Source organism: Rhinoderma darwinii, chromosome 1, assembly GCF_050947455.1.
Source record: "Rhinoderma darwinii isolate aRhiDar2 chromosome 1, aRhiDar2.hap1, whole genome shotgun sequence".
NCBI classification, from domain to species: Eukaryota; Metazoa; Chordata; class Amphibia; order Anura; family Rhinodermatidae; genus Rhinoderma; species Rhinoderma darwinii.
In genome coordinates, this window is record NC_134687.1 from 609,237,066 (window position 1) to 609,255,429 (window position 18,364).

At 43.3% G+C, this 18,364-nt stretch overlaps 1 protein-coding gene across 1 annotated transcript in view; it reads left to right on the top strand.

The window, feature by feature from the left end:
- The window catches only part of LOC142747437 (phospholipid-transporting ATPase IC-like), a 79,339-nt gene that overhangs the window by 18,692 nt on the left and 42,283 nt on the right, over positions 1–18,364 (top strand). The window contains 10 exon segments of the mRNA XM_075854979.1: positions 1,787–1,848; positions 3,068–3,140; positions 4,614–4,684; positions 6,010–6,092; positions 7,552–7,710; positions 10,258–10,346; positions 10,431–10,627; positions 12,217–12,425; positions 14,616–14,659; positions 18,103–18,259. Of these exon segments, the coding sequence (XP_075711094.1) occupies positions 1,787–1,848; positions 3,068–3,140; positions 4,614–4,684; positions 6,010–6,092; positions 7,552–7,710; positions 10,258–10,346; positions 10,431–10,627; positions 12,217–12,425; positions 14,616–14,659; positions 18,103–18,259 (1,144 nt within the window).

The window sequence follows — 18,364 nt, forward strand, 5'->3', positions numbered from 1 at the left end:
TGAAAAAATACCTCAACTTTTTTTTGCACGTGCTTTCATATACAATCAATATGTGGCCCAAAGTATGTAGACACCCAAATATCGAATCATCTGTGCTTGTTGAACATCTCATTCATCCTAAGACCATGAACATTCATATTAGGTTGGTCTCCTCCTCGCTACTTTAACAGCCTCAACTATTTTGGGAAGACTTTTCACTAAATTTTGGAAATTGTCCTCAAGAGCATTAGTGAATTTTCCTTGGCTGATGAGGCTTGGCTCATAGGTGGCATATAAGTTCATGCCGAAGATGTTCATGAGCGTTGAGGTCAGGGCTCTGTGCAGCCCGTTAAGTTCCTCCACACCAATCTTAGCAATCTATTTCTTATGGCCGTCACTTAAAGAGGTTTTGTGGGACGTAGGATAGGCCATGAATGTTTGATCGGTAAAGGTCTGACCTCTGAGACCTCCTCCAATCATCACAATGAAGGGGCCATGGGAACTGCATACACACGAGCCTCTGTTCTTGTGTAAACAATGAAATGATGGGGCACTTTTGCCAGAGTTCCGCGGCTCTTTCAATGGGCTAGTCATTGTTCGCCGGTCAAACATTCATGGTGAAACCTAAACCATTAGAAATAAACCAAGACTATTATTCCTCCAACAAACATCACAGTTAGGACAACATATTTGATCAGAAAGAGTCCTCCTAAAATCCTTAAAACTTAGATTGATCTGCCAGACTGTAAAGTTGGATTCACAGCTTCAGAGTCCAGTTTGGGGAGTCTAGCTGACAATTGGCACGTTGTTATATCAGGCTTGTGCTACCGCTCAAAAATTTTATTCTGTCGCTTTTTGTGATCTACCTCTAGCTAGATCAGGTTCTAAGATAGTCATGGTCTTCATAAGTCCAGCAGAAGACAACCACATGTGAAGATGATTTAAAGACAACCACTTTCTGTTAGGAACAGTTCTTACCGAGTAGATTCAATTAAATAAGTTACTTGAATTTATCGATGATTTGCATAGTTTAGGCTACAGTTATACGTTAACATGCATGTGTTCTGTATAACTAATGGTGGACCACTTCCTCTGGTAGACCCAAGGTTGCTCAGTCTGACACTAGATCTGTTCATGGATGAGCTCTGAATACTACTAAACAGAAACGGGCTTAGGGGTGTGCAACCTGTAATGTTGCACAGAGCGTATCACTTGTTACTGATGGAGGCGCCACTGGCCTTATGGCCTGGGCACCCGGATCTTACACTGAAGGCAGCTGCACTGGATCCAGTTAAATTTCCTAGTTTAATGACTGAGAAGTGCTGTTTAGGTAGGAGCCTGGCAGTGGGCACCGATGGCACTGTATTGTATGGCACAGTATTTGTATTCTGTATTATTGTACTTTTTGTGGGCTATATGGTACACCATAAAAGGGGGTGTCAATAAACCTTGCTACACAGGGCACCCTCCAACCTACCGGCTCTGCTCCTAAATATGTTTTCTTCTCAATAATGGTTTTTACTGGTGACCAGGGCATAACTAGTAGGCTGAAAATGGTATTAGCGGACTTGCTGGAAAGGTGGTATCCTAGGAGAGTGCAATGTTGAAAGTCAACAAGCTGTTAAGGATGAACAATACTACTGTTATGATAGTCTGTGGACACCGCACGACTGTATGATTCCTATTATGTAATTGTAGTAATGAATGTGGTTGAAATGGCCAAACCCACTAATTAAAAGAGAGGGGTTCACATACTTTTGACAAAGTAATGCATCTGACATATCTATCCCTCATTTTGTTTTTTTAGTCCCGCCACAAAATGGACAATGAGATAAATAACCGATCGTGCGAAGTTATAAAGGATGGAAGGTAAAAGTACATATTCCTATTGCTAATCTACAAAATACAATATTTTCTGCTATATGTCATATTGGCCAGCCTTGGATAAGATGGTGACCTGGGTGGTACCTTCTATTTCCCCCATATGGTGTACTGTCATACAGTGCGCAAATAACTATACCAAAAAGTGTCTAATTAATAAAAATAAAAAAAATAATATAATGTACAGTGTTAAAGTATTAGGGCCACATTATGCAAATACCCCCATGCAGTGCTCAGATAATACTAACATATAGTAACCACATAACAGCTCCATACATATAGTAATCTATAACAGGGCTATACAATGTCTAAATCATACCGCTGTACAATTAATATTAAGACCCAGGCCACCTGAGGCGCCCCCTTGAGCAGGTCGCACACCCCTAAAGCCAGCCCTGCTTGTAGTCATGTAGTACCGCACTGTCATTGGTAGACTTCAGCATGTAAGGTGCTGTGGACGTGGCCACATTGATGAGCCTAAAACCCCTTTCTAGATAGTAACTGATATAACTGATAAGAATAGAACATCATTCTCCTTCATGGGGGATAGAAGGCGTAAATTATGCTCATATCAGAAGCACAGACAGGGTTTTATTTTTTAAGTGATTTTTTTATGGATCCAATTTTAGATGTGTTAATTCCCTTACAATGTTTATTATTCTGTAATATCTTTTTGTTGAAGGCACATGTTTCTTTACGGTATTGGCTTCATGGATAAGGGCCTGGAAGTTGCAGGGGGGCTGCATACAGCAGTTTTTTTCTCTGCCACACAGTAAAACAGAGTAGTGTGTAAATATACACCCTCTGCGGTTATCAGTGGTGTAATTGAGGCAGACCATGTAGATGGGTACTTAGAGAGAGGGGGCTCAGCCCTGGTTGGTCCTACTACTTTTGCTGTTGGGTTGCGTGAACATGTGCGGGACACCCCTCTGCAAAGTTAGAAAATAAGGGAGCAGGAATTGGCCCAAGGGTGTTGTAAAAGGGGTGGGGGGGGGGGTAACACTAGGCCCTTCTCTCCTGGATGACAAAACCTGGCACGATAATGGGGAACCCATTCTGATCTTAGCTATGGGGTTTCCTTTCTTCTATGAACGCTACTGTCTATTTAGTCTCAATCAGACTAAAAATTAGATAAAAACAAATGATCAAAATAAAAATTTGCAATTGATGTTTTATCTATAATCTAAATCTTTATTTTTATTTTCAGGTTTCAAAAAACCAAATGGAAAAATATTCATGTTGGAGACATTGTACGGATTAAAAAAGACGACTTTGTTCCGGTGCGTAGAATATAATAGATTATAGTTATTCTATAACCTTTAACCTTTGTTAACCCATTAAGGTCCAACCTTATTTGGGCCTTTAGAATACATCTAATTCATTTCCTCATCGCCACATTGCCAAGTTGTAATTTTCATTGGCGTGCGTATCATTTATTGATTAACTTTTATAAATGTGTTTTTTGAGGCCAAAACAAAAAAAGCTATTCTGACATTTTGTTTTTTAGGGTTTGTTTAATGTTGTTCACTGTGCGGTATAAATAACGTGTTCATTTTATTATATGTATTTTTTTTATTTCTTATTTTTTTTTAAACTTGTTTTTTTACTTTGGATTTTTTTTTTTCAAATACACATTATTGAACTTTATTATTATTATTATTATTATTATTATTATTATTATTATTAATAATAATATTTTTTTTTAGTTCCACTAGGGAACTTGCGATCCTTTGATCGTTTTCATACACTGCAATACTTATTTTTTGTAATATATTTTGCCTGTCAGTGTTACACCAGGCAGTCTGTTACGTCCTGCCTTAGGCAGGGCCCAAACAATTTACACATTAATGCCCCACATAGGGGAGCTTTTTAAGCCCCCGCTGCCATGATAGCCTACTGGAACCATGCAATCGTATCGCGGGGGTGGCGATGGGCGTACAGAGGGAGCTCCCTCCCTCTGTAAAACCATTTAGGTTCCACGGTCACTAATGACAGCGACATCTAAAGGGTTAAATGGCCGGGATCAGCGTTATCACCTAATAGTAGGTTGTGCTTTAGCTAGTGAATAGAGAGAATTTGACATCACAGAAAAGGATGGTGCAATGGTAAGATATGTCATCACTTTCTTATCGGTGGTGGTGTGATTTCTGGGACCTCCATCAAAGGGTCACAGACCTGGTCAAGTGAGTAGGACTACGCTGTCAAGGGAAAAACTTTGAAAGTCCTTTTTTTTTCACAAGATCGTGGGAGTCCTGACTGTTAAAGCCTAACCGATCAGAAAGTTATGGCCTAGCCTAGCAATATGCCATCTCTTTGTGTTATGTGGAAAGCCTCTTTAACCCATTCCTTTCAATGGAGGTGCTATTAAGCTTTTATAATGTTATTCTAACCGCAATAGGATAAAATTGTATGTCCTGGTGATCATGTAGGCACAATTGAGCTCCCGCTGTAACAGCCGGGATCAGACAGAAACCTCCAATTCGACCATTTAAGCCCTTATTTTTCACCGTCAGTAGCGACCAGGGAATCTAAGGAGTTTAACATATGGAGGAGCTGACTCTGTCGGCCAATCTGTGCCTCTGTGATGCGATCGGGGGTACCGATGGGTTTCTATGGCAGCCACTGGCCTTATAAAGGCCCCCCAGGTCTGCCGTAGGTATTGCCCTATGGACCTGCTACTAAATCACAGCTTTTTTTGCAAAATAAATTGAATTACTCAGCAGCAATTGTCTTATGTGTTTTCTGTTCTATAGGCGGATGTTTTGCTGCTCTCAAGTTCTGAACCTAACAGTTTGTGCTATGTAGAAACAGCAGAGCTTGATGGGTAAGAAACTACACGGCAGATTGGTAAAATGTATAAATAAAGCCAAATTGAATAGTGCTGATGACATTCTATTAGGTGCTACTGAGATACAGCATACTCACATACCAATTATATTTTTTTATAAAGAGAACACCTTCCCAATTCTATATTTTTTTATAAAGAGAACACCTTCCCAATTCTGCAGTCTTCAGAGCTGAAATCTCCCAGCATTCCTTGCTGGTTCAGTGTCTGCACTGTGTCTGCGGCTGTGGTGATTTTCATTCTGTGAATTGTCATCTTTTCATCTAGTAATGTACACTAATCTGATGTAAGAAACGTAAGGGAAATTTCAGATGTGGTAAAATTGTTCCAGTTTGTCGGTGCGTATTCCACACTAAAAATGTGCAATGATTTCCAGTAGAATAGATGTGGATGGGATTTTCAAAACCTCATCCACACATAGAGGAAAAAAATAATCGGAAAACACAGAGCACGCTGCAAATTTTCAAATGCATTTATGTTGTGGATTTTTACCACAGATTTCACCCTTTACCATTCAAATTCATAGCAAATCTGCATCAAAATCTGCAATAGAATCTGCATTCACACATTGCGTATTTTGACGCAGATTTTCTTGCAGATTTCAATGCAGATTTTTTAGTCAAAGCCAGAAGTGGTTTCAAAATGAATGGAAAATATAAAGGAAGAACTCATACTTCTTCTTCCTTCTGGATCCACTTATGGCTTTGGCTCAAAAAACAACATCAAAATCTGCAACAAAATCTGCAAAAAATACACCATATGTGAATGAAGCTTAACTCTCCCCTGCATTATAGGAGCTCTGCTATATTTGGCAGATTTTTCCACATGTAAAATCTGCAGCAAACTACAGTGCAATACAAGTGAATCCTCCACATGCTCTATTCTGTTGTGGAAATGTAGTGGATCTGGCTATGGATACCCTTGCCATACCAAAGAGCGAAATCCACAGTCAAAGCCGCATCAAAATCTGCATTATAAACCACACTTTGCGAACATAGCCTAAGTGGTGTGTCTGACAACAAGCTTTTTGACAGTTATAAGACAATCAGAATTATGAATACAGCTCTAAAGTATAATACAGGCTGTAACTCGGGATCATTACAAGATAGGTATGTACATATACAAGTGACTCAATGCTTTATGTCAATTAAATCTACTGTGTACACCGTATGTAGTTTATCTATCAAAGTAGTTTAAAATGTGAACATACTTTTTAAATATGATGAATTTTGGAATTCATTAATAAAACTGTTAAATCTCTTCATATTATCTTATTGGTATCGGATTTATATTTATTTTTCCAGAGAAACAAACTTGAAGTTCAAAATGTCCCTTGAAGAAACAGATACATTTCTTAAAGAAGAGCGGGAACTTTCAGAATTTGATGGTAAGATTGTCTCTGTCATAAATAATATTTGAGAGACGTCATAATCCCTAAATTTATAAGATCATTTTCTACCATTAAATACCTTTTCCCTTTTTTTTTTTGCTGATTATTTTACCTTGGGTTTCCTGGCAATGACCTGACTTCCTGACTTGGTGTCAACTATTTGAGTACATATAGCTACATGCACTGCGGTGGTCACTAAACCTTGGACTGCATATTTTGAACCACTATTTGCCAATCTGTTTCTCTTCAGCAGTTGGGAAACACCATGGCATGATGAGAGTTGTAGTTTCCCAAAAGCTGGGGAGCCACAGGTTGGAGACCACTGTTCTAAACCAGAGACTGCATTTGGCTGCTTGTTTCTTGTCCCTCCCGCTTGATCATCTGCAAGGATAAAAAATAATGCAATTCTAAAATACATGCAAGACAAGGGAAAGTGAGCAGGAAGAAGAATGATAAAAAGTTATATGGCATTCAAATTTGGAGGAAGCCTTGGAGAGAACAAACTAAACATTATAAGGTGGAACTTATGAACTACTTTACGCCTGTTTTCTGGCGGAGAAAAGTCGCAATTTGCACAAATACTCAGTTTTTGCACACATATTTTTTAGAATTTTCCATTTTTACTAAGCTACTTTTAAAAATAGTGGGCAGGGGCTTAGTTGAAATTTACTATAATTTAAGCCAGGAGCTGACGAAAATTATAGCAAAAATCTACTCCAGTTTATAGATGGCATATATTTCCCTTTCTGGCGCACGGACAACCAGAAATGCACCTCATTTATTAAAAGTTGCATTTTACTCCAGTGCTTTTTATATTAGACTGGCGTATGAAGCAGCAGTCTTATAAAATTCCCCCGTATGTGTCATAGGGTCTCAGTACTATGTATTCATACTCGCTTCCTCGATGATCACTGAACCATTACTTGACAATAGTCCAGATTTTCGCGGGACAGCGTTTTTGCTAATTTGAGCTCTTGTGCAAACAGGGGATTGTCTTAAAGTGTAGCTAAATGTTCGACAAACTTCTGACATGTCATAGTGAGATGTCAGAAGTTTGTATTGGTGGGGGTCCGAGCACTGAGACCCCCACCAATCTCTAGAACGAAGCAGCTGAAGTGCTCGTGTGAGCGCTCAGCCGCTTTGTGTCTGTTCGGCTATTTCCAGAAATAAATGTATCTGTGTACGGACTCAATAGAAAGTCTATGAGCCCGTACTCCGATACATCGGCTTTCCGGAAAAAGCCGAACAGACACGAAGCAGCTGAGCGCCCACACGAGGGCTTCAGCTGCTTCGTTCTGGTGTTTGGTGGGGGTCTCAGTGCTCGGACCCCCACCAATCCAAACTTCTGACATGTCACTACGACATGTCAGAAGTTTGTCAAACGTTTAGCTACACTTTCATATGTTTCGCAGATGAGAGCTCTTCATATCTGAAATGACCCATTTTATTTTCCCAGGACTGGTTGAATGTGAGGAACCAAATAACCGTTTGGATAAGTTTGTGGGAACATTATTTTGGAGAGAATCACGTTGCGGACTTGATAATGATAAAATCTTACTCCGTGGCTGTAAAATCCGCAATACATTGCACTGTCACTGCCTTGTCATATTTGCAGGTAATAATTGCATTTACCTTATTGCGCACCTTATGGTATATACGCACTTGTAAAACCTACACAATTCCTCAAAGGTAATTACGAGAGTACTTCCAATTCTTGATACACACCGAACAAAGAAAAAAGGTTTGAATATCCAAATATATATAAAAAAGTAGAAACATTTTTATTCAGTTACGTAAAAAACAGCATAAACAATATCATACATTGTATATCAGACAAAGTGCTATTTCTTTTGGTAAGGCTGACACATCTTGGTGCCTTATGGTTGTCTCCTATTTTATCTGATTTACAATATATTATGTTATTTATGTTGTATTTAATGTAATTGGATAAAAACTTTTCTACTTTTTAATATATATTTGGTAATTTCAAGCTTTTTTTCTTTGTTCGGTGTGTATATACACACACTTGTGCCTGGGGTGCAGTAAGGGTTGTCAACTCAGGTTCCTCCTATGTTCTAGGCAAGGGTAGACAACCATCTGGGTAGAAATGCCCCCATCAAGAGGGTCATTGACTTTTATGGTGGATACATGTGATGGACATGCATGGTTCGCTATTGACCAGCCATAACAGTAGGTACCATGGATATCCAACACTCCACACAATTGCTCACAATAGAGGTCAGTGACTATGATCTAATCATTATAGAAAGACGACTAAGAGAGGCCATCGCCTGAACAAACATAAGCTAACCATAGACATAAGGTTTGTGTTGGCAGATCCAGCAATCTAAGGCCTATGGTCCAAACAAACTGAAGATTGTCTCCCGATTCCGCCAAATGTGGTTGAATCTGACAAAAAATATCTCATGTCTATGGCAAGCAGAGGTTATATTTTTATAATTATACCAATAGAAGCTATCATTTTTTACTGTAATAGGTCAGTAAAGGGCATACACCCAAAATCATAAATTCACCAGTAAATATACATTCTTGAGTTGTACTCTTCTGACAAGTTGCTAAATGTATTCATTCATTTCTTAGTGATATTTTTTTTGGGAGAGGGATACTGGGAAATGCCAATGTAAAACATGCCCCGGCAGGGCGGAATTCCACTGTACTGACCATATGTGGCTCTTTAGCCAATCACATGACAAAGAACTTGCACTATTTATTATGTGATTGACTAAAAAATTGTAAATGGCTAGAAAGGGGATTCTTGCGAGCAGAATTTGAATTGGCAGCAGGAAAATATTCGAGACTTTGATATCGCCATTGTCCATGGACTAGTACATTGTTCTATGTTTTTTTCATTTGTGGAGAAAGTTGTAAGAGGTCCTCCTTAATGTTCTCCGCTTTGGACAATCCCTAATTGTTAGATGGGTCCCTTGACAATAAGCTTTTCACAAAGTGTTCCCCTGTTGGGAACCTCCATCGATCAGCTGTAATCTGTGAGAAAACTCGGCAGTAAGTATTCAATTTTCCTGCAGTGCCACCACAGGAGATATTAAGTATTGCAGAGCGCCCATTCATATTAATAATTGCCCTTGTAATGCAGGACCGGACAGGTCCTCTAGAGACAGAGGATGTGGAGAAGAAAAAGTTGCAGCATTCGGGACACGGCGCCTGACAGGTAAGTATTCAGAACTAAGTATTTTTAAGTAGACTTTATTTGTAATAGATACTACGCATTTCAGGACCGGACAGGTCCCTTCCTCAGGACCTGAGGAAGGGACCTGTCCGGTCCTGAAACGCGTAGTATCTATTACAAATAAAGTCTACTGAAAAATACTTAGTTCTGAATACTTACCTGTCAGGCGCCGTGTCCCGAATGATCTTCATGAATTCTCGATTCCACGCTAAGCAATAGTGTTGTGCCTATCTCAGCACAACACTGCCAGGTGAGTGTACCATCTCACCACTTACACTGTCCCCCGTTCCTTAAAAAATATTACCTTAGAGGAGAGCCGTTGTCCTCCTCTTTCCTTTTTCTAATTTAGATATCTCTAGAGACAGAGACACTCTTTGCAACCATTCTCCATTCTGGTCAAGAGAGGAAGATCCTGAACCGAGGACCCCCTCTATTAATTCAGAATTCCCTAAAAGGGTGTATGACAATGGATTTTCTAAATTAGACAATCCCTATAAAAGGAAAACCGACAAGATGTTATTAGTGGGGTTCTGTGCCTTGTAATCCCTACTGAGCTCTAAAACGAAGGGTCCATGATGCTCATCCGAGAGTTGTGTCCCTTTGTATATCATTGGTGCGGGTCCGACCCTGCACCGTTAAGCAGCAGGCCACCAGGATGTTATGGCACATAATGCTATGTACGGAGACCGAAAGCAGTTGGCTCCGTACATAGAATAGCGGCTGTGCTGCAGAACTGCAGGTCTGCCGCTATTCCGTGGCGGGAGCCAACTGCTTCCATCGTGTACGTCCAGTGCACTGAGGCACCGGACCAGCTGATCTGTGAGGGGTTTGGGTGTCGGACCCCCACAGAGCATGTAGTGATGACCTATCCAGTGGATAGGTCATCAGTTGTCAGAAGTTGTAAAAACCCTTTAAGTTTCATGCTCTCATTTGTGACGATATTGCATTTCCTAGGTTCGGACACTAAAATTATGAGAAACAGTGGAAAATCAACTCTGAAAAGAACAAAAATCGATCAAATGATGAACGGAATGGTGTACATGGTAAAGTTTCCTGCAACCCTGAACTACTATTATAGTAACTCCACTTGTCTCTCTATCTATAGATTATATATATGTGTCTTGCAGATATTTGTTCTGCTGATCCTGAGTGCGGCTGGTTTAGCCATCGGACAGACTTTTTGGGAAAGCGATGTAAACAGTGGAAATACAACTTGGTATCTGTATGACGGGAAAGACTACTCACCAAACTACCGGGGATTTCTTGGTTTTTGGGGATATATCATTGTTCTGAACACAATGGTACCAATTTCCCTCTACGTAAGGTACAGGACATATATACCATATATAGGATTACTATCTTGTCAAAATGTATATAAAAGCTGTATGTACAGGATATCATTTGGCACTACAGTAGTAGAGGTAATAACTGGTCATTAGGAATGTTATTAAGTAAGATACATTGCCACAGATGTATAACATCCAGAACTCGCCATGCAGTCGCCTTTACAGTCATTTGTGATAGAATGGGTCATTGTAAAGAGATCACTGAATTCCGGCGTGGTCCTGTAATAGGACGCCACCATTGCAACAAGTCAGTTCATTAAATGTCTTCCCTCCTAGATATTCCACCTTCAACTGTAAGGGTATGTTCACATGCCCTATTTACGGACGTAATTCAGGCGTTTTACGCCTCGAATTACGCCTGAAAAATTGCTCCAAACCGCTGTCAAAAGATGGCGCGTAAAAAGACGCCCGCCTCAAAGAAGTGCATGTCACTTCTTGGGACGTAATTGGAGCCGTTTTTCATTGACTCCAATGAAAACCAGCTCCAATTACGTCCGTAAAAGACGCCGCGAAAAACGCGTGCATTTGTAAAAACGTCTGAAATTCAGGAGCTGTTTTCGCCTGAAAACAGCTCCGTAATTTCAGACGTAATTGGTGTTGCCGTGTGAACATACCCTAAATGGTATTATTGTAAAGTGGAAGGATTTAGGAATCACAGAAACTCAGCCACAAAGTGCAGACCACGTAAAGTTACAGAGCGGGGGCGCCGAGTGCTGCGGCGCATAGTGAATAAAAGTCACCAACACTCTGCTGACTCAATAATTACAGAGATCCAAACCTCCTCTGGCATTAACATCCACACAAACACTGTGCCCTGGAGCTTCAGGGCATGGGTTTCTATGGCCGAACAGCTGCATGCCAGTCTTACATCACCAAGCACAATGCCAAGCGTCGGATGGAGTGGTGTAAAGCCGCCGCCACTGGACTCTGGAATGAGTCTGCAGTGGAAACATGTTCTATGGAGTGATGAATCTCGCTTCTCTATCTGCCAGTCTGATGGATGAGTCTGGGTTTGGTGAATGCCAGGAGAACGTTACCTGCCTGACTGCATTGTGCCAACTGTAACGTTTGGTGGAGTATGGATAATGCTATGCGGTTGTTTTTCAGGGGTCAGCCTAGGCCCCTTAGTTCCAGTGAAGGGAAATCTTAATACTTCAGCATAACAAGACATTTTGGACAATTGTAGCTTCCAACTTTATGGGAACAGTTTGGGGTTCGGCCCTTTTCTGTTCCAGCATGACTGTGCCCCAGTGCACCTGGTCAATAAAGACATGGTTGGGTGAGTTTGATGTGGAGGAACTTAACTAGATCCCTGACCTCAACCCCATCAAACAAATTTGGGATGAACAAGAATGCTCAATAGAAGTAAATGGGGCTGAGCTGCAATACCACACACAACCTGTGGGCAGGTGTGGCGCTGTTATTAAAAGAAATCAGCCAAGTTTTTCTAAACCCGGATAACCTTTTTAATGTTACAGTGTATTTGAAGTATGCAAAAAATTTCCTAAATTTTTTTGAGTAACTAAGAAAACTTTTTTCTGTAGTTAAATATTTGATTCTTTTTCAGTGTTGAAATGATTCGTTTGGGCCAAAGTTACTTTATTGACTGGGATTTACACATGTATTATCCTAGCAAAGACACAGGAGCCAAGGCTAGGACAACGTCACTGAATGAACAGCTAGGTCAAATCGAGTACATATTCACTGACAAAACCGGGACATTGACACAGAATATCATGACGTTTAAGAAGTGTTCTATTAACAGGAACATTTATGGTAAATACAGAATAAGGATCACTATGTATTGTAAAATTTGGGCCAAAGTTTATGATTTTTTTTATAATATTGATTTTATAGGGTATTAAAATGTATTCCCCAACTAATAGGGCGCAAAGAAGATTCCATCTGCTAATAAGTGCTAATGAGGGAATATTCTGGATCTGTGTGGCCTGACCCTATTAGAAGTATCAGGAGTATTTACTTTAGACAACACCTTTTACTTTCTAGGGATTTTTTTAGGTAACAGATAGGGGTTCCCTGTCACGGTGCCGGGTGTGGACCCACTGGGCCATACCGCGTAGCGGAAAGGCAGCTGGCCAACCAGGTACAATACAATGTCTATAGTCCAGAAAGGGTACCTGTGGCAATGTAGACAGTAGCGGTGATTCAGGCTTAAGATGAGGCTCTGGCAGCAGGCAGACACCCGGTGGATGTAACACAGTAGATGCAGCAGAACACACAACTCAAATTCAACTCTAGACGGCACAGAGGCACGGTAGCACAGAATACAGGGTACAAGCAGCAGGAACGGGCAACACTTGGAACTGGAAAATACTAGGAGACCATTTGCAAGACAAACTAAGGTAACACAACAACGCTCAGGCAATGATCAAGAGGGCAGAGCACTTTTTATAGTCCAGCAGCATTCTGGGTTGATTGCAGATTCACTGCAACTGGACACGTACTGGCCCTTTAATGCCATGCACGCGCGGGCACGAGGGCCCACGCGCCCTACGGGAGACAGTCACTGAACGCCGTCAGAGTCAGAACGACGGTCCGCGGCCATAGACGTTACATTCCCAAATTAGGATCCCAATCCCAGGCTTTCTGTTCTAGAGGACCACTATAGACCACTGTAATCAATGGGCACTAACTGATTTAAGTGGGTGCCGAGTAATGCCACAAATGATAATTTATCTGTTGGTCCTACTGGTTCCTCATTTTGATGAGCTTGTTGCTGGGGACTTGCAATATGGATAAGTTGTCCAATTTAAAGGGAATGCATTGTCAGAAATGTGATCTGAATTTATTTTAGGTTAAACATATTTTTAAAAACTTTATGCCAATGTTTTTTTTAAATGTTTAAAATAATGTTTTTGTTTAAACATAAAATGTAAAACTATCTATATAAAAAAAATCCTGAAATATTCCAGTTTCCACACAGTCTACTCCGCACCCCCTGTAGTCTGACCACTTTTCAGCAGTCACCTCATTATCATCAGACAGGATCTATTATAAAATACGATGCAGATATCACAGGATCATACCACTAACAATAGGTGATCGGAACAGCTCCCCTCCTCCCTCTTCCTGCACAGTGACATCTGCACGTTACAAAGCATGACCACTACACTCTCCCATAGAAGAGGTCTCTTAGGTCTATGTGGCTGCTGTAAAGCAAATCTCTGAACTGGTGTTCACAGGAGCTCCCGGCAAGGTGACTGCCCTCCTCACCATTTACAGAAAATAAAAATACAAAAAAATGTTTTTCAGTGTATAGTTTTAGTTAATAAAAATAAAATGTAGGTGATACATTTCCTTTAATTCCTTTTGTTGAACTGAGAATGTGAATTGTACCATAGATTTGAAGAGTGATAAGCATGTTTAGGCCTAGTGGTGTCATATTAGATCTCCGCATAGTAGATTTAGATTTCAGAAAGCCACCACCATATTTTCTGGACTGAGTTAGAAAGTTGAAAGGGTCTTCCAGTTCTAAGCAATTGATGGCCTATCCTCAGGATAGACCATCAACATCTGATCAGTGGGGGTCCGACTCCCAGCATCCCTGCTGATCAGTTGTTTTGAAGGGGAAAGCTGTTTCATATGAGAAGGCTGTAATACTGTGAACTGCCGCTACAATTGTGTTGGCGATTCACAGTACAAGCAGGTTGAAATGAAGTAGAAGCAGGGCTCGCATGCGCGGTGCAGCCCCTTCAAAGCAGCCGATCGGCGGGGGTGCTGGGTGTCGGACCCCCACCGATCAGGTATTGATTGTTTATCCTGAGGATAGACCATCAATTTCTTAGGGAAAACCCTAATTGAAGTTTTCTATTTTCAGATGTTATGGTATTTTTTTGAGATTCGTTAGAAAGAATAGTGAAGAAATTAAGGAAAAATCTGCAGTTGAAAATATATTTTACACCAAATACATTAGTTTCTTTTTCATTCATAAAATGTTTCTTCCAGGTAATCTAAAGCAAATGTCTGGGAAGCAGATACGTACCACAGAGGTCAGTATGCAGTTTACATTTACAATAGCTACAGAACAACCTGTCATTCCCCAGCTATTAGAAAACGACATCTCCCAGTATGCTCTAGTACAGGGGTCTCAAGCACGAGTCAGGGTCAGGGTCTTCCCCAGAGCGGAGTCCCGGGCAGAGCGCTAGTATCGGCTCTGCTCCGGGACGCTGCGGAATGCCCTGACATCGTTGTCCACATATGAACAGCGATGTCTGGGGCTTCCCCAGAGCAGAGTCCCGGGCAGAGCGCTAGTATCGGCTCTGCTCCGAGACTCTGGAATTCCTTGACATCGCTGTCCACATATGAACAGCGATGTCTGGGGCTTCCCCAGAGCCGGAGTCCCGGGCAGAGCGCTAGTACAGGCTCTGCTCCGGGACTCTGTGGAATTCCCTGACATCGCTGTCAACATATGGACAGTGTGTCAGGGTCTTCTCCAGAGCGGAGTCCCGGGCAGAGCGCTATTATCGGCTCTGCTCCGGGACTCTGGGGAAGCCTCTGACATCGCTGTCCATACACCCACAATGATGTCAGGGGCTTCCCCAGAGCAGGAGTCCCAGTGATGTCAGGAGCACAGCTGGAGTCCCAGGAAGAGCCTACTAGCGCTCTGCCCGGGACTCCAGCTCTGGGGTTGCCCCTGACATCTCTGTCCATATATGGACAGTGATGTCAGGAGCAGTGCTGGAATCCCAGGCAGAGTGCCAGAAGCAGCTCTGCTCCGGGACTCCACTCCAGCTCTGGGCAAGCCCCTGACATCACTGTGGTAGCATCAGCGGTGGGCACTGTGGCAGCATCTGCGGTGGGCACTGTGGCAGCATCTGCGGGGGGCACTGTGGCAGCATCTGTGGAGGGCACTGTGGCAGCATCTCCGGAGGGCAATGTGGCAGCATCTCCGGAGGGCACTGTGTCAGCATCTCCGGAGGGCACTGTGGCAGCATCTCCGGAGCGCACTGTGGCAGCATCTCCAGAGGGCACTATGGCAGCATCTCCGGAGGGCACTGTGGCAGCATCTCCGGAGGGCACTGTGGCTGCATCTCCAGAGGGCACTGTGGCAGCATCTCCAGAGGGCACTGTGGCAGCATGTGCAGGACACTGTGGCATTATCTAGGGGTGTGTTGCATTATCTACAGAGGGCACTGTGGCCTTATCTACAGAGGGCACTGTGGCCTTAGCTACAGAGGGCACTGTGGCCTTATCTACAGAGGGCACTGTGGCCTTATCTACAGACGGCACTGTGGCCTTATCTACAGAGGGCACTGTGGCCTTATCTACAGAGGGCACTGTGGCCTTATCTACAGAGGGCACTGTGGCCTTATCTACAGAGGGCACTGTGGCCTTATCTACAGAGGGCACTGTGGCCTTATCTACAGAGGGCACTGTGGCCTTATCTACAGAGGGCACTGTGGCCTTATCTAGGGGTGTGTTGCATTATCTACAGAGGGCACTGTGGCAGCATCCACAGAGGGCACTGCGGCAGCATCCACAGAGGGCACTGCAGCACTATCTAAAAAGGGGCTGCCCAATCTTGACGTGTGTCTGCCAAACGCTGTCAACTGAGCCGCCGGACTGCATTTAGCGACACTTAAACTGTAAAGCTGGATGCGGGCCACAGTGCCCTCCAGAGATGCTGCCACAGTGCGCTACGGAGATGCTGCCACAGTGCCCTCCGGAGATGCTGCCACAGTGCCCTCCGGAGATGCTGCCACAGTGCCCTCCGGAGATGCTGCCACAGTGCCCTCCGGAGATGCTGCCACAGTGCCCTCCACAGATGCTGCCACAGTGCCCACCGCAGATGCTGCCACAGTGCCCACCGCAGATGCTACCACAGTGATGTCAGGGGCTTGCCCAGAGCTGGAGTGGAGTCCCGGAGCAGAGCCGCTTCTGGCACTCTGCCTGGGATTCCAGCACTGCTCCTGACATCCCTGTCCATATATGGACAGAGATGTCAGGGGCAACCCCAGAGCTGGAGTCCCGGGCAGAGTGCTAGTAGGCTCTTCCTGGGACTCCAGCTTTGCTCCTGACATCACTGGGACTCCTGCTCTGGGGAAGCCCCTGACATCATTGTGGGTGTATGGACAGCGATGTCAGAGGCTTCCCCAGAGTCCCGGAGCAGAGCCGATAATAGCGCTCTGCCCGGGACTCCGCTCTGGGGAAGACCCTGACACACTGTCCATATATGGGCAGCGATGTCAGGGAATTCCACAGCGTCCCGGAGCAGAGCCTGTACTAGCGCTCTGCCCGGGACTCCGGCTCTGGGGAAGCCCCAGACATCGCTGTTCATATGTGGACAGCGATGTCAGGGAATTCCACAGAGTCCCGGAGCAGAGCCGATACTAGCGATCTGCCCGGGACTCTGCTCTGGGGAAGACTCTGACACACTGTCCATATGTTGACAGCGATGTTAGGGAATTCCACAGAGTCCCGGAGCAGAGCCTGTACTAGCGCTCTGCCCGGGACTCCGGCTCTGGGGAAGCCCCAGACATCGCTGCTCATATGTGGACAGCGATGTCAGGGAATTCCAGAGTCTCGGAGCAGAGCCGATACTAGCGCTCTGCCCGGGACTCCGCTCTGGGGAAGCCCTAGACATCGCTGTTCATATGTGGACAGCGATGTCAGGGCATTCCGCAGCGTCCCGGAGCAGAGCCGATACTAGCGCTCTGCCCGGGACTCCGCTCTGGGGAAGACCCTGACACACTGTCCATATATGGGCAGCGATGTCAGGGAATTCCACAGAGTCCCGGAGCAGAGCCTGTACTAGCGCTCTGCCAGGGACTCCGGCTCTGGTTAAGCCCCAGACATCGCTGTTCATATGTGGACAGCGATGTCAGGGAATTCCAGAGTCTCGGAGCAGAGCCGATACTAGCGTCTCTGTGCCCCGCGGGCCGCAGATGACAGCCCCAGGGGCCGCATGCATGCTTGAGACCCCTGGACTAGACCAAGGCTTATCAACAAGTCAAGGTCGCAAGGGCACAAGGTATAGAGAGCAAGGAACTAACAGTAAAGCAAGCAGATAAGAAATCAGTCTCCTAGAAGTTTCCAACATCACCAGGACACACTTTGCTATAATTATTTTGTACTGGTTTTGCCTTCTTTATTGATATTAAAAGCTAATTCCTGAACTCTGATGATCTCCTTTTACCAGAAAGTGTTGCATTGTGGGAGCTCATGTGACAGGGACATAGTTGGATCTAAGCTGTTAGGTCACATGTCTGACAACAGGGTGTGGCTAAACTGCTGTCTGTTTCCCAGAGAGACAAGTAAAATTCTGAGAGCAGCTGTGTATATAAATGATCGAAACAACACAAAGTATAATTTGGTAAAAGTTGGTAGTATTTACAAATTTACTCAACTTTATATGTAGACTTATACTGAAATGTTTGTTAAATGCGGAATTACACCTTAAATCTTTCTCGTTGTTGATATCTTATTTTCTAAGAACGTGGACTTCAGCTGGAATCCTTTAGCCGATCCCAGTTTTACATACAACGACAAGAATTTAATTAAACAAATCCGGTTTGGAAACGATCAATATGTTCACCAGTTTTTTAAGTTACTCGCTCTGTGCCACACAGTAATGGTAGATAAGACAAATGGTAAGTACTACTGACAATCCTTTCATTGTATTACTGTTCAAATTAAGAAACTTCAAGTAAAATTCAGGGGGCATAGCAAGTCAAGACAATAACCTACTTTCCAGC